The 27,845-nt window shown below is 36.6% G+C and overlaps 1 protein-coding gene across 1 annotated transcript in view; it reads right to left on the reverse strand.

The window, feature by feature from the left end:
- Window positions 1-27,845, reverse strand: part of unc-13-4A (BAI1 associated protein 3) — an 824,271-nt gene that overhangs the window by 225,335 nt on the left and 571,091 nt on the right. Inside the window, exons 13-14 of the mRNA XM_067148123.2 lie at window positions 21,810-21,947; window positions 154-205 (exon numbers count right to left, since the gene is read on the reverse strand). Of these exons, the coding sequence (XP_067004224.1) occupies window positions 154-205; window positions 21,810-21,947 (190 nt within the window). The remainder of the gene's footprint in view (window positions 1-153; window positions 206-21,809; window positions 21,948-27,845) is intronic.

The following is a 27,845-nucleotide window of genomic DNA, read 5'->3' on the forward strand; positions in this document are numbered from 1 at the left end:
GAAAGAGAGAGAGAGAGAGAGAGAGAGAGAGAGCGAGAGAGAGATAGTTCCTGTCATATTCCTTATGTTATTTCCTAATATACCATAATAACTACCATTATACAAGAAAATCACAAGGAGTTATTTGTATAATTTTATAACCAAGCAACTCACCATTTTCTCCAACTGTTTGTAAACAACACTGAAGTATGGAACTCCATTAGTCCTGTAAAGAAATAAACCAGTTTGAAGGTTTGCAACACATAATAAACAATGTGTCTATTCATTATCTCAGAATCCATAGTATTGGTACTGATATACAATATAAAGTATTCTTCCTCAATTGAAAGATAATGGAGTAGCCTATTTGGAAGTTAAGGCTTTGTACTTTCCTTAATTGTATTTTGTTGTTGTTACAAGTTGCTTTACGTCGCACTGACACAGATAGGTCTTATGGCGATGATGGGAGAGGAAGGGGCTATGAGTGGGAAGGAAGCAGCCGTGGCCTTAATTAAGGTACAGCCCCAGCATTGCCTGGTGTAAAAACGGGAAACCACGGAAAACCATCTTCAGGGCTGCTGGCAGTGGGGTTCGAACTCACTATCTCCCGAATACTGGAAACTGGCCGCACTTAAGCGACTGCAGCTGTCGAGATCGGTGTGTACTTTCTTTAAGATTTCCAGTAATTTGTGACATGTGATCCCCCTTTGCCCTGGAAGGTATTCTGGTAACTTACATGGCAGAATAAATTTGACTGCATAACCATCTGAGCAAGGCAGTCTAAATTTCTATACACTGTCATTTGGAAGATGAACTGTATGCTTTGATATTCCATTTTTACCACTCTCTTACCACCTAGTGCTAGAAATTTGTTAATTTTGGAACTTCTCCACTTCCATGAATTAATTTGATGTTCTTAGGTTGTTATCCCAAATTTGAGTCAAGGTGGTGTTATAGGGAAAATGAGCATGCTTGCCAGTGGACATGCTGTGGACAAGATTTAAAATGTGATTCCGACCAATCAGAAAACATCAATCACTACTGATCTGCATTTAGGGCAGTCGCCCAGGTGGCAGATTCCCTATCTGTTGTTTTCCTAGGCTTTTCTTGAATGATTTCAAAGAAAAGGGAATTTATTAAACATCTCCCTTGATAAGTTATTCCAATCCCTAACTCCCCTTCATATAAACAAATATTTGCCCTAATTTGTCCTCTTCATTTCCAATTTTGTCTTCATATTGTGATCTTTCCTACTTTCAAAGACACCACTCAAACTTATTCGTCTACAAATAGCATTCCATGTCATCTCGGAACGTACTACCTCCATTGGATCAATAGCAGTAGATTTCCACATTTTTGATATTTATATTTGCTTTAAGTAAATAAACTAATCATTTAAAGTTCATATTTCATTTCATTTGGAACATCTTCAGCTATACAACAATGCTTAGGTGAAATTACAAAGTACTGGTATATTTAACTTCTTAAAAACATCTTAATAAGTACCTTCTTATGGTTAAAATCTATGTGAATTTAAAAAGTTAAAGCAATTAAAATCAATGTGGATGGTTGAATGGGGTGGTGAAATGGGAAGGGAAATGGATTTACTTATTTTAACCTATTATAAAACTATACCTATTCAATTTGAACAGAGGTTAAAAATTGCTTTTGTTGCCAGCACCTTTTTCATTATGATGTGTGGTTTTCTAGTTGTCTACAAATAAAAAGTTTTTGGAAAGTAATTTTCCTTTGTCAATGTTCTCTTTTTGACAAGGATGTTCTTTTCATTTGCTCTTCCTAAGGCAAATGTTGTCGTTTGCTTTAATTTTATAAAAGTGACCCTTGAATTCAGTTAATGCAGGATCCCTGAAGCTGATTGTATTATTATTATTATTATTATTATTATTATTATTATTATTATTATTATTATTGACTGTGACGACGAGAAAGAACTGGATGATATACCCCTCTTTACTGTAGAAGAGCTGAATAGAGCTATTAGCTCTCTTAGAAACAAGAAAACTCCTGGACCAGATGGTATACCTGCAGAAGTGCTAATGATAATAGCAGAACTATGCCCAGAACTGTTGCTGAATATGTACAATCATTGCCTGCAAACGGGTGTTTTTAGTCCCCGATGGAAAATGGCTCATTTGGTTCTGATCAGCAAAGGAAAACTTGGTGGTTATAGACTTTTATGTATGCTGAACACAGCTGGAAAAGGCCTGGAGAAACTTCTGCAGCCCAGAATCCTCTCAGCAGTTCAACTAGCAGGGGATCTATCTGTTTGCCAACATGGATTTCGGAGAGGACACTCGACGCTAGATGCAGTGTGGGAGGTGGTGAATACAGCAGAAAGGGCATGAATGGGCAACCATCATTCCCGTAAATTGACACTTCTTGTGACCCTGGATGTGAAGAATGCCTTCAAATCGGCAAGATGGAGCGACATGTTGGTAGCTCTTGAAGAAACTTTCAAGCTACCACAATATCTTATGCGCATAATGAGAGATTACTTCAAAGATCGCACTCTGTTGTATGATATGGAAGATGGGGAAAAGACAAAGCGTCTGAAGGCTGGTGCAGCGCAGGGATCGATCCTTGGTCCAGATCTTTGGAACATAATGTATGATGGCTTGTTACGTTTGGAGATGCCAGAGGACACGAAGCTTGTGGGCTACGCTGATGATGTGGCCGCCTTGATAGTAGCTCGTAATGTTGAAATGGCTCAAATTAAACTGACCCAGGTGATGCGGCGCATAAAAGAATGGATGATGAGCCACAGTTTAACATTAGCCGAACACAAAACGGAGATAGTTCTTCTGACGAGGAAAAGGATCGAAACTCTTGTACCAATGACTGTTGGAGAGTTAGTGATAGAAACATCTGCGAGCACAAAATATCTAGGAGTGACACTTGACTCCAAGCTCACATTCTGGACTCATATTCAGAGAGTGACAGACAAGGCAGTAAAATACATGACTGCACTTAGCAGACTAATGGGAAATATTAAAGGTCCGAAATCCAGTAAACGACGTCTTCTCATGTCGACGGTTCAGTCAGTGCTTCTATATGGTTCTGAAATCTGGGCTGAATCCTTGAGATTTGCTTGGTATCGGAGAAGGATAACTGCCGTACAACGGAGAGCGGCTTTACGTATTGCATGTGCATACCGCACTGTTTCCGAACCGGCAATCCTCACGGTGGCAGCAATAGCCCCAATAGACCTACTTGCATTGGAGCGGCATGAAATCTGGCGTACCAAAGGAGAGCTGGGAAAGAAATGTGCAAAGAAGCACGCCTTCAGTCAACTGATGAGGCAATGGCAACTCAGATGGGAAAGTGACCCTCGAGGCAAATGGACCAAGCGACTGATACCATGCTTGGATATCTGGGTTGAAAGGGTCCATGGTGAAGTAAATTACTACCTCATGCAGCTTCTAACAGGACATGGATATTTCCGGAAATTCCTGCATAAAGTGGGCAGAGCGAGTGAAGCAGCATGCATATACTGCGATGATATTGACGACGTATACCACACCTTTTTTGTATGCGGCCATTGGACAATTCAGAGAAGATGTGTGGAAACTGAACTAGGAGAATTGACAACAGATAATGTTATTTCGGTGATGCTGCGAAACCAGGAATCCTGGGATCGCATGGCAGTACATGTGGAGGACATCCTTCGTCAGAAGAAGAAGGATTTGGAAGCATACGAACGTTCGTAAAGAAGAAATGAAGAAAGAAGACGTCTGAAAGACAAAGCACGATATCACCCTGAAGTAATGCGAGAGCGGTTCCTGGGTGATGACTCACATCGTGGGGAAAGGGTGTGTGGTTTTTAGTGGGTAAGAATCCCACACACTTGTGGAGTGCGGACCCTTCACAAGTGTCCTTTTGAAGATTTTCCACAATCCCTCGTAAAAAAAATTATTATTATTATTATTATTATTATTGTTATTGTTATTGTTATTGTTATTGTTATTGTTATTATTATTATTATTATTATTATTATTATTATTATTATTATTATTATTATTATTATTATTATTATTATTATTATTATTATAAGAGCTTCCCCAAAATCTTGTTGTTACAACAAGCCTACTGTGTGCTTGGAGGAGTGACGGCTGGTGCAGCCTTCTGTCTTGTGAAGTCTACAATCAGCTTCAGGGATCCTGCATTAACTGAATTCAAGAGACACTTTTATAAAATTAAAACAAACAACAACATTCACCTTTGGGGAGTAAATGAAGAGAACATCCTTGTAAAAAATAGAACATTGACAAAGGAAAATATTTTTCAAAAACTTTTTATTAGTAGACAACTAGAAAATTGCACATCATAGAAAAAAAAGTGCTGGGAACAAAAACATTTTTTAACCTCTGTTCAAAATGAATAGATATAGTTTTATAATAGGTTAAAATAAGTAAATCCATTTCCCTTCCCAATTCACCACCCTATTAAACCATCCACATTAATTTAATTATTTTAACTTTTAAAATTCACATAGATTTTAAACATAACAATGTACTTATTAAGAAGGTTTTAAAAAGATAAATATGCTTTGTAATTTCACCTAAACATTGTAATATAGCTAAAGATGTTCCAAATGAAACAAAACATGTACTGTAAATAGTAGATAGATAGATATTTATTTCAATAATTAATTCCAACAAGCCAAAGGCTCATATAGAGGAATTACAATGAATAATATATTCAATGGCGGATCTACAAACTCTGAATACTTACAATGATATAATCAGGTGACTTAAACAGTAAAAGTAGAGACATCAATCAGAAAGTGTAAAAAATAAAATACCATTCTATAATTCCTTAATTATACTAAGATACTTAAAATACTTAGTACTACAAGTGAGTAACAATGCAACAGGATTGATAAATGATTAGTTAATTTGCTTAAAGCAAATGTAAGTATCAAAAAGGTGGAAATTTACTGTTATTGATACAATGAAAATAAGATTTGATAGGGGAAATGAAGCTGATTTCTTGCAAACATACCACTTAGTAGAGCAGCTTGTCTTCTTTCTCCCAAGTCTTCCCAACCCAAACTTTGCAACAATTTTGTAACGCTACTCTTTTGTCTGAATTCACCCAGAAGAAATCGAGCTGCTTTTCTTTGTAATCTTTCCAGTTCTTGAATCAAGTAATCCTAGTGGGGGTCCCATACACTGGAACCATACTCTAGTTGGAGTCTTACCAGAGACTTGTATGTCCTCCCCCTTACATCCTTACTACAACCCCTAAACACCCTCATAACCATGTGCAGAGACCTGTACCGTTTATTAACAACCACATTTATGTGCTTACCCCTTATATTAACACCTAGGTACTTACAGTGATCAACGGAAGGAACTTTCACCCCGTCAATGCAGTAATTAAAACTGAGAGGACTTTTCCTACTTGTGAAACTCACAACCTGACATTTGACCCGTACATCAACATACCATTGCCTGCTGTCCACCTCACAACATTATCAAGGTCATTTTGCAGTTGATCATAATCTTTATTTATTACTCTATACAGAATAACATCATCTGCAAAAAGCCTTATCTCTGATTCCACTTCTTTACACATATCATTGATATATATAAGAAAACATAAAGGTCCAATAATACTGCCCTGAGGAATTCCCCTCTTAATTATTACAGGGTCAGATAAAGCTTCGCCTACTATAATTCTTTGAGTTATATTTTCTAGAAATATAGCCACCCATTCAGTCACTTTTTTTTCTAGTCCAATAGCACTCATTTTTGCCAGTAGTCTTCTATGATCTACCCTATCAAATACCTTAGATAGATCAATCGCAATACAGTCCATTTGGCTTCTTGAATCCAGGATATCTGCTATATCTTGCTGAAATCCTACAAGCTGAGCTTCAGTGGACTAACCTTTCCTAAACCCGAATTGCCTTCTGTCAAACCAGTTATTAATTTTGCAAATATGTCTAATATAATCAGAAAGAATGCTTTCCCAATGCTTACATGCAAAGCTTGTCAAACTGACTGGCCTGTAGTTTTCAGCTTTATGTCTATCAACCTTTCCTTTATACACAGGGGCTACTATAGCAACTCTCCATTCATTTGGTATAGCTCCTTCAACCAAACCATAATCAAATAAGTATTTCAGATATGCTACTATATCCCAACCCATTGCCTTTAGTGTATCCCCAGAAATCTTATCAATTCCAGCTGCTTTTCTAGTTTTCAACTTTTGTATCCTACTGTAAATGTCATTGTTATCATAGGTAAATTTGAATACTTCATTAGTATTACTCACATCCCCTATCTGGACATTATCCTTGTAACCAACAATCTTTACATACTGCTGACTGAATACTTCTGCCTTTTTAAGATCCTCACATACACACTCCCCTTGTTCATTAATGATTCCTGGAATGTCCTTCTTTGAACCTGTTTCTGCCTTAAAGTACTTATACATACCCTTCCATTTTTCACTAAAATTTGTATGACCACCAATTATGCTTGCCATCATGTTATCCTTAGCTGACCCCTTTGTTAGATTCAATTTCCTAGTAAGTTCCTTCAATTTCTCCTTACTTCCAGAGCCGTTTTTAACTCTGTTTCTTTCCAATCTGCTTCTGGGTCTTTACCATTCCTTACCATCTCTAAAGGTACAAACCTGTTTTCACATTCCTCAACAGTTGCTTTAAACCCATCCCAGAGTCTGTTTACATTTTTATTTATTGTTTCCACCGATCATAATAACTTCTTAAAAACTCTGTCATGCCTGCTTTATCAGCCATATGCTACTGCCTAATAGTAGTACTTTCAAGACCTTCCTTTCTGTCACATTTATTTTTAACTATGACAAAAACAGCTTCGTGATCACTAATACCATCTATTACTTCGGATTCTCTATAGAGCTCATCTGGTTTTACCAGCTCCATGTCCAGTGTATTCTTCCCTCTAGTTGGTTCCATCACTTTCTGAATCAGCTGTTCTTCCCATATTAATTTATTTGCAATTTGTTGGTCATGTTTCCTATCGTTCATATTACCTTCCCAGTTGACATTTGCTAAAGTGTCCGACTCGTTGGCTGAATGGTCAGCGTACCGGCCTTCAGTTCAGAGGATCCCAGGTTTGATTCCCGGCCGGGTTGGGGATTTTAACCTTCATTGGTTAATTCCAATGGCACGGGGGCTGGGTATTTGTGCCGTCCGCAACATCCCTGCAACTCACACACCACAGGTAACACTATCCTCCACCACAATAACACGGAGTTACCTACACATGGCAGATGCCACCCACCCTCATCGGAGGGTTTACCTTACAAGGGCTGCACTTGGCTAGAAATAGTCACACGAAATTAAAAAAAAAAAAAAATTGCTAAAGTGAGATCTCCCGCTACAATCACATTCCTTTCCAATGTCGTTTCCCACATAGCTGATTATCTTATAAAATAATTCTGAATCAGCATCAGCACTACCCTTTCCTGGTCTGTACACTCCAAAGACATCAAGTTGCCTATTATCGTTAGAAATGATCCTTAAACCTAGAATTTCATGTTTGTTATCTTTAGCTTTTTTGTAGCTTACAAATTCTTCTTTCACCAGAATGAATACTCCCCCCTTCCATTCCTATCCTATCTCTATGATACACACTCCAGTTCCGTGAGAACATTTTTGCATCCATACCGGGAGGTACACCTCAACCCCGTGCATTTAAATGAAGCGCCTTGAAGAACGCTATCTATCACATAAACATTGAAACAACTAGTGCAAGAAGTTGGGATGTTGATCAACAGATATCACTACTAAAGTGATATAGTAATGTGTTATTTTAAGGTTTCCTAAACTGACTGGGTATCTTTTTTTTTTTTTTGTGTGTCACAGTTTGCAACAACTATTTCTAGAATTTAGACTTTTCTCCATAGATGTCTCTATTAAAGAACTGATGTCATAAACTCTGGTGCAAAGTGGTACAACTAGAAATTTAAAGAAATTTTGTGTTTTCAGGTTTTCTGAACTGAATTTACTTTCTTTGTTTTTGATACTTCAAGGTTTGCAACACTTCTAACTTATCCCGCCAGCTTTGGAGTCTGGCCAATCAAAATTTTGTGTATTTATTTTTCTGCCAATCATAGACTTCTTGTAACTTTTGACTGTACAATAAAAATGAGAGGGTGTGTCTGATCTTAGTCCAGAGCCTTCACGAACCTTCCTCTCGGGTATAAAAGCCGTCACCTTTTCGCGTTGACTTGTCTTACCGATCGTTGTATTATTGAGTGTGTGTTCTAAGAGAGGAGGTGGGGTCCTCATCCGTCGGTGAGCAGAACATCAGCTAAGGTAATGTCCACCATATTTCTAACTCTGTAGGTATCTCTGCCAGTTAATTCGAGGGAAAGGTTTCCAATCTTTAACTATGTAACACTATATTTCCTAAAATGTAAACTTTCTTCTGTCTCATGTAAAAGTTCAAGTAAGTCAAGAGTACTTAACTGAAAAACCAGGGATAGAGAGTGTGTTACCCTCTCGAGTTCCCTATCAACTTGTATTTGAGGTGACTATGTTTTTGTAACCGTTTTCTACCTCTAGCCTGGTAACTTAAATTTCCTCCATCTAGTCACCTCAGTAGTTTAGGATTAGCCTCTGTATTGTCGGACCACCAGCCCAAGTAGAGTTTTAATCTTTGAATTCTAGGAGCGCAAGTGTATGCCTCCATACATTTTTGAGTTTGGGGCCAGTAATTGAAGCTGTTGCTTTCCATAAAAGCCTGGTAGGATGAGTATTTCTATACTCCTGTAAAAACTTTTCTGTTAAGTGGTTAAACTGTTGAGTGTTGAAGACAGTGATATCTGTGTGAACTATTAAATGTAGGTTGTGCCTAGAGAGGCCTGAAAGTGTTAATTTTATTGAGCAATGATGCTCTAATCTCTAAACTTAAAGGTTGCCTTGAGTAGGCTGTAAGGGTTTGGGAGCGTAGTCTCCTTGGTAGAATTGTAGAGCATTGAGGCTCTTTTCTTCAAATGTAAAATATATTTGTGTAAATATTGTGTGGTGCCTTTGGGAGGCTGTAACCTGTAACCACTGGAGCAAAGTGCTATTGAAAATTGTGTTTTAAATATCCTGTAAAAGGAATTGGGAGATTCCTCTCCTTGTCTATCTGTCTAAACACAACAGTAGTGATGTAGAAGTTGTATCAAGTTTTTAATGCAATAATAGACAATTAACATTCTCACTGGAACTATTACATTATACATAGTGCAAGGGGACAGATTAAATAGTACGTACATGGATTATGCAAATTTTGTGTACCTGTTGTGCATTTATGGGGCATGCTTTGTTCACATTGATCCTTTGCAGTTCTGCATCACTAGGTAATATAAATGCTTGCCACAGTGAAATAAAACTCACCATTGCAAATGTGCAGAACCTAAGATGCGGGGCTCTCATGTGCAAAATAGTGTCCAATTGAATGGGAATGTAAGATTCAGTGACTCTCAGAAGGCTAGGTTGAAAGTGCTGACATAAAATCACCAATTCCTAAGTTGTTCAAATGAAATCCAGATTTGAAGATTTTCCACAGCTCCATTTTGTAGAATTATTGAATGAAAAACATTAATGGAACACAGGGAAGAATTTCCTCAGATGAATATTTCCAAACTAATAAAGAAATATTCCAGTTAATTCAGACCAGCTTGAAAATGAGCTCTTCAATATTTTGGCAGATGAGCAAAAGCATTTATCACCATAAAATCTGCTGAAGTATTTGGTTGTAAATGACTTGGACTAGGTGGATGAGGAAATCACTAAGCTATTGCATTTGGTTGCAACATATCCTGCTGTCACAGCAAGTAGTGACAGAGCCATGAGGATTAAAACCTAACTAAGAAACTCAATGACAAATCACCATTTTTATAATACCATTCTATTTCTTATCGTCAAATTTAGCCAAATCGATCTCCTCTCACCAATTTGATTTAGTATTTCTTCATTTGTGATTCGATCACTCCATATCACCTTCAGCATTTTTTCTGTAACACCACATTTCAAAAGCTTCTACTTTCTTTGTGAGCTAGTTATCGTTCATGTTTCACTTCCATATACAATGCCAATGTAAGCATTTTAGCAGTAGACAATTTTTCTTTTTTAGAAGAACTGCTCTCTTATGCTGCCTTTATGAGAAGTTGATAGACATGTTTGCAACAAAGAAGAACCAATGGATGGATATGGTGTACAAGACAGCTTAGGTAAGTGTTACAATATTTTTAATGTTGATGTTGTTATTTGAGTCATCAGTTGATAGACTGGTTTCATGCAGTCCATGCCACCCTATCATGAATTAATCTTTTCATTTCTACATAACTACTACTTCCTACATAACTCAAATCTGCTTGTCATATTCATACCTTTGTCTAACCCTACCATTCTTACCCCCTACACATCTCTCAAAAACCAACTGAACAAGTCCTGGGTGTCTTAAGATGTGTCCTACCATTCTATTTCTTATCGTCAAATTTAGCCAAATCGATCTCCTCTCACCAATTTGATTCAGTATTTCTTCATTTGTGATTCGATTACTCCATCTCACCTTCAGCATTAATCTGTAACACCACATTTCAAAAGCTTCTACTTTCTTTCTGAGCTAGTTATCGTTCATGTTTCACTTCCATAAACAATGCCACACTCCATACAATAGTCTTCAAAAACAATTCCAAAATTGCAGCTGTGAAAGCCATTTTTGGAATTGTATCTCCATAGGGAGTACATATTTTTTAAAATGGAGAATTCACTTCCCCTTTACCAGGTTAACAATCCCTATTTGCTAACACGGTGGGACCACACACTTGGTCTGCCATTGCTAAGCAGAGTCTTGGTGAGGCGTGCTAATCCAACTGATGAGCCCAAATGGCACATCTGGACAAAACTCTGCAAACGCACATGGCCTGACCACCCAAAAGCTGGTTCTATTCTCGTGATTTTTTCCAAAACATCTTTCTAATTCCTATATCAATGATTGAAATGAGCAAATTTCTTATCTTCAGAAAGGCCTTTCTTGCTTGTGCTAGTCTGCATTTTATGTCGTCCTTATTCCTCCCATTGTTAGTTGTTTTACTACCAAAGTAACAATATTCATCTACTACCTTTAAGAGGAAAGAAACCTCACTCCTCATTTCCTTAGTACGCCTCTTCAGTGATGCCTAGGCCATCTATGACAGCTGATGGTGGAGGTGTTGAGGAGTCAACCAGCCTTAGGGCTGAAGACTGAACATACACATACATACCTTTAAGACTTAATTTCCTAATCTAATATTTCCTTCGTCACATGACTTCATTTGACTGCACTTCATTACTTTTGTTTTGAACTTATTTATTTTCATCTGTCCATAACATTCAGCAATTTCTCCAAATCTTCTGCAATCTCAAATAAAATAACAATATCATCGGCATACCTCAGGGTTTTGATCTCCTCTCCTTGGATTGTGATTCCCTTTCCAAATTCCTCTTTAATTTAATTTACCGCCTGTTCTATGTAAATATTGAAAAGGACGGGAGACAAATTGCAGCCTTGCCTCACTCCTTTCTGGATTGCTGCTTCTATTTTCAAAGCCCTCAATCCTTATCACTGCAGACTGATTTTTATACAGACTGTAGATAATTCTCTGTTCTCGGTATCTGATCCTGATCATCTTCACAATCTCAAATAGCTTGGTCCAATCAACATTATCAAATGCCTTTTCTAGATCTATGAATAATATCTTGAGAATGATTTCATATGAAGGCTCTGAGCTAAATATGGAAATATTTTCTCTCAACTGAATCAGGATCCTCTCTTTTACCTTTCCTATCTGACACTATGCCAACCTTTAATAACCGTCCTACCCCAATCTATGTACACCATGTACATGGGCTTGTCCTTAATCTGGTCCTCTAAGATCAGACTTAAAGTCAGGATTGCTTCATGAGTTCGTACATTTCTTCTGATGCCAAATTTATCATCTCCTAACTCAGTTCTAACTTGTCTTTCCATTCTTCTGTAAATAATATGTGTTAACGTTTTGCAGGAATGAAATACTGAACTAATGTTGTAGTTTTCACACTTGTCAGCACTGGATTTCTTGGGAATAGGTATAACAACATTCTGCTGAAAATTGGATGGCACTTCTCCTGTCCTGTACATCTTACACACCAGATGGAATAACCTTGCCATGCTGGTTTCTCCTAAGACAGTCAGTAATTCAGAGGGAATGTCATCAATTCCAGGTGCCTTGTTCCTATTTCTCTCAAAGCTCTGTCAAATTCTGACCTCAAAATTGGGTCTCCCATTTCATCAGCATCAACAGGCTCTTCTTGTTCCACAACTGTACCACTTATGTCTTTATCTTGATAAAACTGTTGGAATATGGTCCTGCCATCTTTCTGCCTTGTCTTCTTTCCCTAGAAGTGGTTTTCCATCTGAGCACTTAATACTCATACACCTAGTCTTCCTTTCTCCAAAGGCTTCCTTGATTTTCCTGTATGCAGCACCTACCTTTCCTAGCACCATACAACCTTCAATATCCTTGCACTTCTCTTTCAGCCATTCTTCGTTAACTGTGTGCACTTTCTATCCATTTATTTCTTTAATCATCTGTATTCTTGTCTGCTCTCCTAAGTTTTTCCATTTTTGTACTTTTGTCGTTCATCAATCAGGTCTGGTATCTCTTGAGTTATTCATTGATACTTACTTGATCTTTCCTTTCTTCCTAGCCTTTCTTCAGCAGCCCTAGAGACCTCATTCTTTACGACTATCCATTCTTCCTCTATTGTGCTTCCTTCACCTTTTCATTTAGTCCTTGTGCAACATGTTCCTTGAAACAATCCTTCACACTCATTTCTTTCAACTTGTCATGATCCCATCTCCTAGTATTCCTTTCTTCAATTTCTTCAACTTCAGATGGTATTTCATGACCAACAAGTTGTGGTCAGAGTCCATGTCTGTTCCAGGGAAAGTCTTGCAATCCAACACCTGATTTCTAAATCTCTGCCTAATCATAATGAAATCTATTTGATATCTTTTAGTTTCTCCAGGTCTCATCCACATATACAGTCGTTGTTTGAATCCAAGTATCAGCAAGGACTAAATTATGATTGGTGCAGAATTTTTAAATATTTCAAATATATAAGAGAGGATCTGAAGGAAATAGGCCTTACAACAGAAGACACCAAAAATAAGATAAAATTGAATACAAAACTCAAGAATACAAACCTCCGCTTTACCCTTACACAAAACAAACCAACAACACGCACATTTTCAACTGAGGAAAGGGCACGAAGATCGGAGCGTCTGAAGAAGTACTGGGAGGACCGCAAAGCCCGAACAATCCCTTCAAAGAGACCTGAACGATGGACCGACTAAAGTGATCCTATGTGGTCATAAAAGAAGAAGAAGAAGAAGAAGAAGAAGAAGAAGAAGAAGAAAAAAACCCATTTTTGTAATGTTGTCATTTGTTGATTTCATTGTCTAAATTTAAACTTAATTTATTGGAGCACTATTCGATAAAATATGCAATTTTCCACCACCAAGTTTTATTTCTAGCACTAGAGTGTTTAAACTATAGCATTCCCATGGTTTTTTTTTTACACTATGCTACTGATATTTAGTGGATTTATGACTGGGACTGTTATAATTCAACATCATTTACAGAGAAACTTGTTACTGAGGAACATACTAACAGAATTCCACTGTATATTGTGCATAATAGTTGTTTCTATTTGTTTCAGGTACAAAATGGTGATTATTGAAGGGTGTGTTTAATTATCTTACATTTATTTTGTTTTATAATAGCTTTAATGCAGGACAGTTAAATCCAGTGGATTTTGCTGTATGGGGTTACCTTAAAGCAAAAGTTTACAGTGTGGAGATCAGGGACAGAAACGGTTTGCTTGAGTGAATAACAATTTATAATACTATAAGAAATTTATTTTAACTCAATCTATTCAATACAGTACAAGATGTTAACATATTAGTTAAACATCGTTAAAAATCGTTGAGACATGTTTCGCCCCTTCTGTGGGGCATCATCAGTCATATCAAATACCTCAAAATTCTACCAGACGTCTGGTTGGAAGTTATAAAAATACGTTACCTGAGTGAATACATTAAAAAACATTTACAAGATCTTTTCATTAACAAAATATCAAAATTAATTAAAAAATGTTACACTAGTGAACACATTGGTGAATTTTCACTCAAAACAAGGCCGTCCTATGTGCAGTATTGACAATAATGGTAGTTAAAGTCTTATTTGGTGCTAAGTTTGAAGACAGTTTAAAATTTATGTACAAATGTTGAGAATGAATGCAGAATACATATAATTGCAATTTACTGTACATGTATTTTACATTGTAAAATAATGTGGAAATACCATTCCAAATTTGTATTAATTTCCATGGAAAAGAAAATTTATACTCCGGACCTCAATATTAACGGTCCTGGTGCAGTCTAATCAGAAATGGCTTCAAGATGTGAAATTTTGTATGTGATTTATGATCAGCTCATGTAAAAATGTTGCATTACGTCGTAATTCAACTTGGATGTTTATGTTGACTAATTATATTTTAGACTCAAACAAAAAAGTATCCATGGGCTAATCACCTCCGTTGGACACTCTCTATGAAGACGGAGTGCCTAGTGCATGTAAACAACACTTGATATTTGATTCAAAATGAACCATGTTGAAAACAGTAAAAATAATGGCTTGAACGAGGGCGGTTAAAATGTTGTTAAATCTTCCCAATTGACTAGTGTTTTTAAGTTTCTCTGTGTGTTTATGTTGTTGAAGTATGGGGTTTCAGTTTTATTGGTTGAATGGGCAACAGTCAAAACATTGTCCGATGTAATTAATGTTGAGCTGTCTTACTTATGTGAAGATCTGAAAGGAAGGATAAATCCTTAATTAGTTGAGTGAAATGACGGGAAAAGAGAAAGAATGAATGCGTTGGAGAATTGAGACTGTGAAGTTAAAAATTTACCTTAAGTGTTGTTGGGCTGTTACTTTATTGCTAAGAGGTTTTTGAAGCACTGGCTTTCACTAACGTCTTACTCCTCGTATTGTACGTGTGACGTCTTGGTGGAGGGGAGTGGGCCTGAGAAGGCGGGGCTGTGGGCCTGTGATTGGCGCATGGGAAGGAGTTGTGTGTATTGAAGGGAGAACAGGGGCATGATAAGTTAAACGGCTTAGTGGGGGTGCTTGAAGAGGTTGTTTTGAGGACGTCAACTAATCTTTTGTCTTTCAGATTTGACTTGTTGAACGAATTTATTAATTGTTCATAAAGAGGGCTTCAGTTGTCTATTGGATCATTTAAGTTTTTTTTACTAATGTATTTTTGGTCCAAGAAAATGTACAAATTTTCGAACTCGGTCATGAGTCTGCCTTTATCTAGTCTTATACAATAAACAACCGAAGCCCTCTTTATGAACAATTAATAATTTCGTTCAGCAAGTTAAATCTGACAGACAAAAGATTAGTTGATGTCCTCAAAACAACCTCTTCAAGCACCCCCACTAAGCCGTTCAACTTATCACGCCCCTGTTCTCCCTCCAATACACACAACTCTTTCCCATGCACCAATCACAGGCCCACAGCCCTGCTTTCTCAGGCCCACTCCCCTCCACCAAGACGTCACACGTACAATACGAGGAGCAAGACGTTAGTGACAGCCAGTGCTTCAAAAACCTCTTAGCAATAAAGTAACAGCCCAACAACACTTAAGGTAAGTTTTTAACTTCACAGTCTCAATTCTCCAACGCATTCATTCTTTCTCTTTTCCCGTCATTTCACTCAACTAATTAAGGATTTATCCTTCCTTTCAGATCTTCACATAAGTAAGACAGCTCAACATTAATTACATCGGACAATGTTTTGACTGTTGCCCATTCAACCAATAAAACTGAAACCCCATACTTCAACAACATAAACACACAGAGAAACTTAAAAACACTAGTCAATTGGGAAGATTTAACGACATTTTAACCGCCCTCGTTCAAGCCATTATTTTTACTGTTTTCAACATGGTTCGTTTTGAATCAAATATCAAGTGTTGTTTACATGCACTAGGCACTCCGTCTTCATAGAGAGTGTCCAACGGAGGTGATTAGCCCATGGATACTTGATTGTTTGAGTCTAAAATATAATTAGTCAACATAAACATCCAAGTTGAATTACGACGTTATGCAACATTTTTACATGAGCTGATCATAAATCACATACAAAATTTCACATCTTGAAGCCATTTCTGATTAGACTGCACCAGGACCGTTAATATTGAGGTCCGGAGTATACATTTTTTTTTCCCCATGGAAATTAATACAAATTTGGAATGGTATTTCCACATTATTTTACAATGTAAAATACATGTACAGTAAATTGCAGTTATATGTATTCTGCATTCATTCTCAACATTTGTACATAAATTTTAAACTGTCTTCAAACTTAGCACCAAATAAGACTTTAACTACCATTATTGTCAATACTGCACATAGGACGGCCTTGTTTTGAGTGAAAATTCACCAATGTGTTCACTAGTGTAACATTTTTTAATTAATTTTGATATTTTGTTAATGAAAAGATCTTGTAAATGTTTTTTAATGTATTCACTCAGGTAACATATTTTTATAACTTCCAACCAGACGTCTGGTAGAATTTTGAGGTATTTGATATGACTGATGATGCCCCACAGAAGGGGCGAAACATGTTTCAACGATTTTTAACGATGTTTAACTAATATGTTAACATCTTGTACTGTATTGAATAGGTTGAGTTAAAATAAATTTCTTATATTATTATAAATTAAGATTATTTCAATACGGAAAAAATGATCTTCATTGCTTGTAATGAGTGAATAACTGCTGAGTGCTGCGCTCTAATGCCAATCATGGTAAAAATCAATCTGCATAACATGAAGGAATGCCTACAGTTGTGTTTTGACATTGGAGGCAATAATATTGAACAAGTATTGTAATATCCAGTAGAGTAGAAGTGCGCTACGGCGAGTAAGGCATATAACGATAACTCTGTTAAAAACACAATTTTTTGCTGCCCCTTCAAAATTCCTATATTAAACTGTGTATTATCACTGACGCATCTGTTTATACGAGTGATTATGCGTGCACGATTTTTTCCGTTACCAGTATTTATGCACCCCAGCGATTATGTTACATGCGATCAATTACCTCCGGTATCATTTCGAAGGCGATGTTGGAGTCGATTAGTAATACCCGCTGACTGCTGTTCCGTATCGAAAATTCAAAATGAAAGAGGACATATTTCATAATAAATGCGTAAATAACGTGTCCAATAACAGTTGTTAACTCATTAAAATGAAAGACTGACTGAATGATCGCTTAATTTTAATGCAAATTACTACAATTAAGTAAGAATGGGATACACGTCGAGATATGGCAGAGTGTATAATTGATTTCAGAGGTTAGTTTATATTTTCTCGTGTCTGGTTAAATTACGGAAAGGCTATTATTGTGTAAATTTATAGCAAGAAGATTATAATTTCTCTGCTGGTGCTTGAAACGTGTTTTCATCATACGTATAGTACGGTTAAGTTAGAATAGGTGACACTGTTTGAATAAAAAAACTGAAACATTTGCCACGAAATGCGATCGATCATCTTCGGTACGGTATAGTTTTCTCACTATATGCATTTTTTTCTTCTCGCTATTTGCTTTATGTCACACTGACACAGACAGGTCTTATGGTGACGATGGTACAGGAAAGGCCTAGGAATGGGAAGGAAGCAGCCGTGGCCTTAATTAAGGTAAAAAACATCTTCAGGACTGCCGATAGTGGGGTTTGAACCTACTATCTCCTGGATGCGAGCTCACAGGCACTGTGTGCATTTGTGAGCTCTCTCGTAGACATTCGAAGGCAATGTTGGAGTCGATTTGTAATACCTGTTGACTGCTGTTCTCTAAAGAAAATTCAACATGAAAGAGGATAACACGTTTTCGTAATAAATGCATAAATAACAAGGCCGATAGCAGTTGTCAATTCGTTAAAAATAAAGGCTGAAGGAAACAATCGCTTAATTTTAATGTTATATACTGAAATTAAGTAAGAATGTGATGCACCTCAAGATAGTACATCACTGACTTCAGAGGATTGTTCACATATTCTCGTGTCTAGTTAAATTTCGGAAAGGCTATTCACATATAAATTTTTAGCGAGGAAGTTATCATTTCTTTACATGCGTTTCAAATATGTTTCCATGATACATATATGGTTAGGTTAGGTGACACCATTTGAAGAAGAAAGCTGAAATGTTTGCCACAGAAGCCTCTGGAAGGATACCGTATTTCTCCTAATCCAAAACGTGTTTTTTTTCTCAGAATCCCATGCGAAAAAATCAAGGGTTGTCTTGCATTCGCGGCCTAACAGTAACGAATACCACTGGCAACTACGGCGGTAACCACGCTGCTTCTTTTCACCCCAGCACGCAAGCGCGCACACTAAAAAACTCATTGACAATAAACGACTTCCTCTTTATTATACATCGCTAGCCGCAACAATCGGTTGTACAGTGCCAGGGTGTAACATCACTGGATCTCGGGAAATTCCTAGTGAAGAGAGAATAACGTTCTATTAGCCTCTACAAAAACGTTTCTCAAATCTGCAGAATGGCATCAAAATGTGCGAGCCTTCAAATTCGTAGAAAGGTCACGGCTACTCAGTGGCAGAGTTATAACGTGTCTTCTGTACCCGACGCTTGGTAAAATAAAGTTTTATAGACAGCAGGAACATTTTTGTGATGTATAGTCGTATTGTAAAGATACATGGAACAGGTAGTGCCGGCAAATTATCAACGGGTTCTCGTCGATATGATGATGCCAATTTTAAGTTAATGGTTATTAAACACTCGGAAATGTAGAATAATTGTGCAGCTGCAAGAAAATATTTCATAGGCCTAACTAAAGCCAATATTTGATGTTAGCGTGAAGCCAAAGATAGCTAAAAAATGCATTCAGTGGTCTGCAACAAGGGCACTTTAAAGAAGTTGAAGATGAAATTGTGAGGTATGTGCACGAAAAGCTGAAGGGCAGAATGGCCATACCACGGTGCAATAAACTTGTTCGTTGACATTCAACATCCGCGATTAGGCCTATAACATCACCAGCTGCTGAAGTTGGTCGAACCTAGTAAGCGAGACGTGTGTATAGTGGTAGCCACTTATATCTGACGCTGAGTAAAAGTAACAGTTTTATAGACAGCAAGAATATTTTCCTGATGGATCGTCGTATTGTAGAGATGCATAGAATAACTATTGCCAGCAAATTTTCAACAGGTTCTCTTTGGTATTATGATGCCCATTTTAAGTTAGTGGTCATTAAATTAGCGGAAATAAAAAATAATGTACAGCCGCAGAAAAAGAAAACAGCATAACGAAAGCTAATGTTTGGCGTCTAAAAATGCGTAATGTACAACAAAGGCATTCATATGATTTTACAAAGCACCTTTTGAGCCTGATTAAATTTTTTGAAGGATAAAGTGGGGTTCGTCTTGGATTCGGAGAAATACAGAACTATAATTTTTTCAGAATGAAATTAAATACACACTTTGTAACAGTTCAAATCTTGTTACAAGATGATATCTGTATTATTATTATTATTATTATTATTATTATTATTATTATTATTATTATTATTATTATTATTATTATTATTATTATTATTATTATTATATCTGTAAGATTATTGTTATTATTGTCCAATTCAGTTCTGCAATGATTGTCGCTTGCGTGATTGTAGTCGAATTGTTATGTATATGGGTGTGAATATTAGCATTTAACCATGTAAAGTAAGACTTGCTACATAATATACAATGGATCTGCTTTGTAATAAGTTTTGACATTGCAACGCACATGTTGCAATACTGTTAGCATAACTGCTGAGTCATTGCTACGTCATTGTGTGCATTTAACGGTGAGCTCACTTTCTTGGAGTTACCTAGGCTGCCCCAGGCAATTTCACCATCGTATGTAACATTTGTCGCTGGGTGGGAGTAGATCATAGTTATTTCTGAAGATTGCATAGGTGTGTCAACTAATGTCTATATAAACTGGTCCAGTATCTTATAGCGTCAGTCGAAAGGATGGAGAGGCCTCAGTCAGTCATTAGTCATTGGTCATTGAGAGAGTGAGGCCACAGTTGGTCAGTCAGTGCAGTTGGAAGGAAAGGCTCTCCATGAAGTCATAGAAGGATAGACTTGCCATGAAGTCATAGAAGGAAAGGCTTGCCATGAAGTCATAGAAGGAAAGGCTTACTATGAAGTCATAAAAGGATATATATATTCTTTTGCTAGGGGCTTTACGTCGCACCGACACAGATATGTCTTATGGCGACGGTGGGATAGGAAAGGCCTAGGAGTTGGAAGGAAGCGGTCATGGCCTTAATTAAGGCACAGCCCCAGCTTTTGTCTGGTGTGAAAATGGTAAACCATGGAAAACCATTTTCAGGGCTGCCGATAGTGGGATTCGATCCTACTATCTCCCGGATGCAAGCTCACAGCCGCGCGCCTCTACGCGCATGGCCAACTCGCCCGGTCATAGAAGGATAGACTTGCCATGAAGTCATATAGGACAGACTTACCAAGAAGTCATCTGGATGGAGAAGAAGCAGTCACATGGATACTTAGTCGTCAGTTAAACAAAAAGGATGCATCACCAAATTAGGCTTGATACATCTACAGTAAACACCAATTCAAAGAAATGCGTCGTAATTACACTCGAAGTGTTGAAGGTACAGTCAAGTGAACCAGTGAGGGATAAATTTCGTGTATGATTGTTAAATGTCCGGTCAAGAAGAATTCAAATTTAATGCTGAGTTTCTTTCAGTTGCAATGTCATAATTTTATATTCTCATCTGTTTTATTGCAGCAAGACTTACTATTTTTTTTCTATACAATTTAAAGAATATATTTTGTCTATCAAATTAATTTATCGTTTTATTTTGAGAGTAGAATTACATAACCTCAAATTTAATCGGGAAACAAAACAACAATCTCCATTTCCCAGAACTTATATGGTATGTTGTCAAAAGTAAGCTTATTACCCCACACCCTATAGATATTAAAGAATCTCATTCTCTTATTGCTGCACTGAGTTGTAGCTGGCGCCCATCAAATAATGAATGTGTAAGTAATCAGATAAGAACTAAGTGTGAGTATAAGGTCCGAAGATTGTGTATTTTATTTAATGAATATTAATTTTCATATTTTTCATTTTAAATTCAGATTTATATGTTTTAAAAACTAGTAAAGTAGTTAGGAACATCTCAACTTCCATGAAAAATAACAAACAAGTAATCCATAGTGTGGATATCATCCGCGGAAACGCAAGTTTTGAACAAACTGATTGCCGTTTCATACCGATTTTAATGTGTATGGGGGTACTTCCAACTTTCATACAAAAATCGGGTATAACGACAATCTGCTATAGTGAGTAAATTTTTTGCTGTTATGAATTCTCGCTATAACTGACTTCTACTGTACATTCTTATCCCTATGATGCACGATTTTTGGGAAACCCTGTAGGTATTGCATGCATGTCTACTTCGACTTGTGTACAGTACATTAACACTTGCATGCTGATCTCATAAAAAATCTACCAGTGTTAGAACGACATTAAACAGACAGATGCTGATCTGAAATTATCATGTGAAACTGTTTCCATGTTAGGTAAAATTGATGTTACAATAAAACTATAAGATATTTAACCTCTCATTAAACACGCAAAGACACTGAAATTTTTAGTCAACTGATGATTATCTAAATACAGTAAATAGATTAAGTTTAATTACGTTTCAAATAGGTTGTTGTAGAAGTCCAATCCCTTCTGCAAGTCAACAAGGAGGAGAGTAATAAGATGAATCAAATTTTGAAGCACCACATCCTGGTTTCGAGATGGTGTTTGGTTGAAACTGTGGATGTCTTCGTACCTGAAATATAGATTAGTGATACAATAAGATACAGTGAATTATCAATTTTGAGATTTATAAATAAGATTCCTTACTAGAGCCATATGTGATAACAAATACAATATTTAAAAAATTATCTCTGGATGAATATTATTCAAAATTTTTATAATTCTTCAAAATATAAAAAGCTAAATTTTGTGGCCAATGCTATCCCAAGAAATGAGTAAGAAAAGATAATTTAATTTTACTTTCATATTAAATGGTAATGGTTAGGGGCAAAAGATCTTTATAGGTCGACACCCCAAACAAATATAGGGTCTTTATTTATGCTTGGCAAGGACTTTCTCGTTCGACCTTGGCCGCCGATGACAGGCCGCTACCAGCCGCTGGCATGTGCGGTTTCCGGCACTTCCTGCAGTTGCTGAGAGCTGAACTCCGAGATAGTAGGGTGTTCAATGAAGCTACTGCGTACTGTATGTCGTATTGTATAGTGTTTTATTGTGATTGTGTATAGTGCTGTAATGTATGTGGAATATTCATTACGTGGATGTGTATATCTGCACAATACTTACATTAAGTGCAGAAAATCGTGCGCTAGGACAAGACAAAAGTTTCGAGCGAAATTTCCAGGGAGACCCATTCCTATCAATCGGACAATAAAACAACTGGCCAAGAGATTCAAACGTACAAATTCAGTAAATAATAAAAATAGACATAAAGGTCGTTATCTCTTTACTGAAGCGTGTTTGGTATGAGGATCATAATTAAAAATCTGTGGCCCCCTTGTAGCTCAGATTTAACGGCATGTGATTTCTATTTGTGGGGAATGTTAAAAAATGTAGTTTATGGGAACAACCCTCACACACTAAACTTAAAGACAATATAAGAGCTGCAATTGCATCCGTCAGTGCTGAAGATCTTGGTAGAATAACCGAAAACTTTATTAGGAGATGCCGATTATGTTTGGCAGCGCATGGGGAACATTTTCATCATAAACTGTAAAATTGGAAAGTAAAATGCATGATAATGATTTTGAGTACCATATTCTGCCGTACATATGCACACGCGGCAGCCGGCAACTGACAATCACAATGTTAAAAAGAGAGAGGTTCCACCTATTCAATACAATGATAAACTGTTGCAGAAAATTATGTCACAACATGTTTAATTTGGTTTGGGACTGGTTTCGACACCTGACCATCACTGGCGGCCAAGGTCGAGCGAGAAAGTCCTTGCCAAGCATAAATAAAGACCCTGTAGCATTAAAGAAAAAGGTAATGGATATTCGTAGCAATTACACCAATTGAGGCAGTGTTTTAAGTTTTATTTCTGAATGAAAATGGAAATACAAATTTTATTGGTATAATATGGGGTTGAAAATAATTTCAAATCTATACCCAAAGGAAATAACTAAGAAAACATATGAAGAAAAGGAAAAAAAAAAAAAAAAAAAAGAAAAAAAAAAAGAGATATCCTTGCCTGATCAATGTTTTTCATATCTGGACCAGTTTAGATATGGCAGTTTATTGTTCCATTCTACTTCACATTTTAATAATAATAATAATAATAATAATAATAATAATAATAATAATAATAATAATAATAATAATAATAATTTTATATCCACATACTACTTTAACAGTTTTCAGAGACCCTAATGTGACATAATTTAGTCTTGAAGGAGTATTTTTATGTATTAGTAAATCGATCGACAAGGTCAGGGGGCAGTACATGTTGGGGGCCTGTCCTTTGCCCCTGGCCTTCCATAGGTACTGTAAAGGTTTATAGTAAATAAATAATGAATGAATGACTAACGTATCTGAGCACCTTCAAATACCACCTGACTGAGATGCAATCGAACTCGCCAACTTAGACCCAGAAGGCCAGCACTTCTACTGTCTGAGCTTCTCAGTCTGGCTATTTACTAAGAAATTTACGTATATGGAATAGAAAGCAAACCATAAGGGGTATGGCCTTATATCAATATGAGTAGATAGCACTGATATTCATTTTCCCAAGAAAACTTACAGTAGGTTACTTCAATTTCTAGGAAAGAGGATAGAAGTATATACAAAAGGTAAACATTTTGAGAAGTCAATGTGAGTAGAGGGAAGAGAAAAAAAAGACAAGACGAACTAGATTTCTTCACATAGTTTCATCTTCATACCATCAAAATTTGCTCTTTTAGTTATATTCCTTCTTAGTCCCAGAGGAGGTAATTTCTTATTAAACAAATCAGCCTTGTTGGTATATACTCCGTTTTCAATATTTAGTTTAATCAAATCAAATAGGAATCTAATAAAACAAATCGAGAAACAAACAAGTGTCAAATCAAGCCACATATAGAGAAATAGGAACAGGATAAGCACAGTGACAGGTCAATATGGGAAGGAGATATATGTACACATATACACACAAAAGGACAAGGACAGTCACCACATTTTCACACATGGCTCTCTTCAAATAGATGGGTGTTCTATTCATCAGTCCCAGTTCTTCTGCATCCATATTATCTCTGCCCATCATGAATTCATGATTCTGTAATTGATCTTTTGCCCAGAAATATTGTAGACTGAAACTATGTACAGGTCATGAATTCAGTATCATCATACATGAAACAAGAGGCACAAGATGCTACATTCAACTAGCAATTTCACTAGTAAGTTACCATTTTAAAGTACAGGTTCAGTATTTCATTTGCTGTAATAATTGTAACACATTCAATATTTTGCTTTTATGTAACCTAAAATAGTATACTTCTCCTCAAAACCAACAAATCATTTTTTTATTTCCCATACTACTAAACATATTGGAGTTCTTTAAATTTGGCATCTTTCATAAATTCAGGACATAATCTTGACCATTGAATAATCCCCACACCCTAATTTTCATTAGAGAAATTTTGAATGAAAATTTTCTTTGTAACTGTATAGTTTTGTTAAATATTACCATTGGAAACTGTAAATACTACAGTTGTCTCTTTTTAGTAATATATATTTGTACATCCTGATTTTGATTTCTGGAAACTTTATACTTTTTGTCTGCAAAATACCAGTTACTGTTTTCCTGTTCATGATGAGTTTTATTTTTCCTCCAATCATGTATATAATTCTTATCCACATCATACTTTCTTCCCACAGCATGACTACCTTTTTATTTTATTTTTATTTTTACAACCTGCTTTACATTGCACCAACACAGGTAGGCCAAGGAGTGAGAAGGAAGTAGCCGCAGCCTTAATTTCCAGATTTCTGTATATCAGAAGCACTGAACCAAACTTAATGCAAATACTACCTGCAACTCAACTTTTCATCACAAAATTTTGAAAAGAAAACATGCGGGGATTATTCATGTATAATCTGCACCTCAGAGGTATAGGACTTTATGTCCATTTTTTTTTTTTTTATTACCAAAATGGGATTATTGGCACACCTATATGAGTTTCTTGTCCCCTACCCAGAGGTATACAACACTATGTCCTACATCATGTATTGGGGGAGATTAAAGTCCGTATCATCTGGGGATAGTGTTATATGCTTCTGCAGAGTTTGGTGGATTTTCTGTGAAATATGGAAACACAGTTGCAGTCCAGTCAGTTTTACATGTGATTCGTTGTTTATCTGCAATATGTGTACGGCAGAAGTTGAAAAGAATGAATCCAATCTCTCATGGTTATAAAATTATGAAATTACTTCAATGCAGTAATAGTACTGCCTCAATAGGTAAGCTGTTTTTCTACAGCCCTTATATTAGTGAATATTTACTACAGTTGCAAATATGATCTAAATTATTAGGTATTGGTATTTCAACAAACCATAACTCAAAAGTTTTCCTAAGAAGCCATACGCATATGGAGGGTGACAGTGTTCCTGCCTTGATAAAGAGGAAAAGGAAGAAACTGAATAATATGAGCATTTTAACATCCTGGGACTGACAACAACTTGTAAGACAAACCTCTAGCAAATACACGGTTCATAACATGTAATTTCAAGATTTTGAAAGTTTCACCTCACCGTATATCAAAAAAGACTGTGCAAACCCTCCTCTTCTTCATAGGAAGATGGATATTGACAAATGGAAATGTAGGCCTATTATATCAAAATGTGTACAATTACAAGTGAAACAGGAAAACATGGGAACTCTAATTTAAAGACATATTTTGATGGTGAGAACCAAGAAGTTGACTTTGTTAAGGTTTTGCAGACATAGACTTAAATTTCCAGTAGATTTTAAATAACTCTCAAATGTTCCACAACCTATTTTCCAGTAGAAATAATGGCAATAATGCCCTATATCCCTTCAGTTTACCATTAGTTTTATCAAAAACATGAAAATTTTGAACATACAGGTAATGTAATTTTAAGGTTTTTCAGTCTCATATAAAATATAACTCATATAACACTATAACATACCTGTAAAAAAATACACACTATTAAACAAAGAATGACATGTTTAATTCTATAAGATCGTTCTCAGATTCTATCAAATCACTTTAAATAATGCGTATATATAGTTCAAGTAATAACAAATAATGTTTGTAGTAGTATTCAACCATGACCTTATTAACTTATAGAAATGTTTCTGTACTGATATCTAAGATGCTAATGAGTAGTCCTTCACCTTCAACAACTGCTTCTGGATTGTAGTCATGAGATTACTGAGTAGCTAAGCAGAGGGGTGAGTGGAAAGTAGCCTTTAGAATGAACAACATACCAAAGATACATTAGCAAAATGCAACCTACACAAGAAAAACCTTTTCTCAAGTCAGGAGTTTAAGAACTCAAGTGCCAAGAATCTAACAAGAATGCCACATATAGGGCAAACAATGTGTAATTTCCACACAAGATACAGAGAACACAAAAATGTGATCAGATACAATGGGCGTTCAGCCTTCGGACAGCACATGACACTTCACATCATTTCACAGACCTAAATAATTTTACACACTGAAAGTAAAAGCAAATCTTTGAAAATTAAAGAAGCAATTGAAATTTACATTGTAAAAAAACTAACAAAACCAACCTGAATGATCATACACATTTAAAATATTCCCCCTATCTTTGCCCTACTTAATTAACATGTGGACAACATTTACACTTTTTGCATTCGCACTTAATGAATCCCATAGGAGGAAATCTCTTTTGTTTTGCTAGGGGCTTTACGTCGCACCGACACAGATAGGTCTTATGGCGACGATGGGATAGGAAAGGCCTAGGAGTTGGAAGGAAGCGACCGTGGCCTTAATTAAGGTACAGCCCCAGCATTTGCCTGGTGTGAAAATGGGAAACCACGGAAAACCATTTTCAGGGCTGCCGATAGTGGGATTCGAACCTACTATCTCCCGGATGCAAGCTCACAGCCGCGCGCCTCTACACACACGGCCAACTCACCCGGTGGAGGAAATCTCTGTCTGGAATGTGGGTTAGGATATACTTATCTGTAGTAATGAATTTTTGCAACTGCTTTCATCACTCAAGACAGTTTCTTACGTAGAACAACCGAGGGAAGATGAGGAATAGGGAACTGTTGCTGATATATGTGGAAGTAGGAGGAAGGGAAAAGGTAGGAAAGGGAAATGTAGTATAGTGGAAAGTAAAAGACAGGTGGAACAGGGTCATAGGAGGGAGAAAAGGGAGGAGGAAGTAGCTTTTGAAGCAGTGAGAGAAGATAGGGCTGACCAGGAGGGGAGGGGTTCAAATGAGGTGGGTGGGGTTGAGGCTCTGGTTATGGGGGATTCCATCGTTAGACATGTGGGGAAAGTGTGTGGAGGAAAGGGAACCAGGGTAGAGTGTTATCCAGGAATCAGGTTGAGGCAGATGTTGAGGAAAGTAAAAGAGAAGGAAGAGGGAAAGGAGAAGGTGGTAGTGTTTCACGTTGGTATTAACAACATAAGGCAAGCAGGTATAAGTACCAACATAG

This window comes from Anabrus simplex, chromosome 5 (assembly GCF_040414725.1).
Source record: "Anabrus simplex isolate iqAnaSimp1 chromosome 5, ASM4041472v1, whole genome shotgun sequence".
Lineage (NCBI taxonomy): Eukaryota > Metazoa > Arthropoda > Insecta > Orthoptera > Tettigoniidae > Anabrus > Anabrus simplex.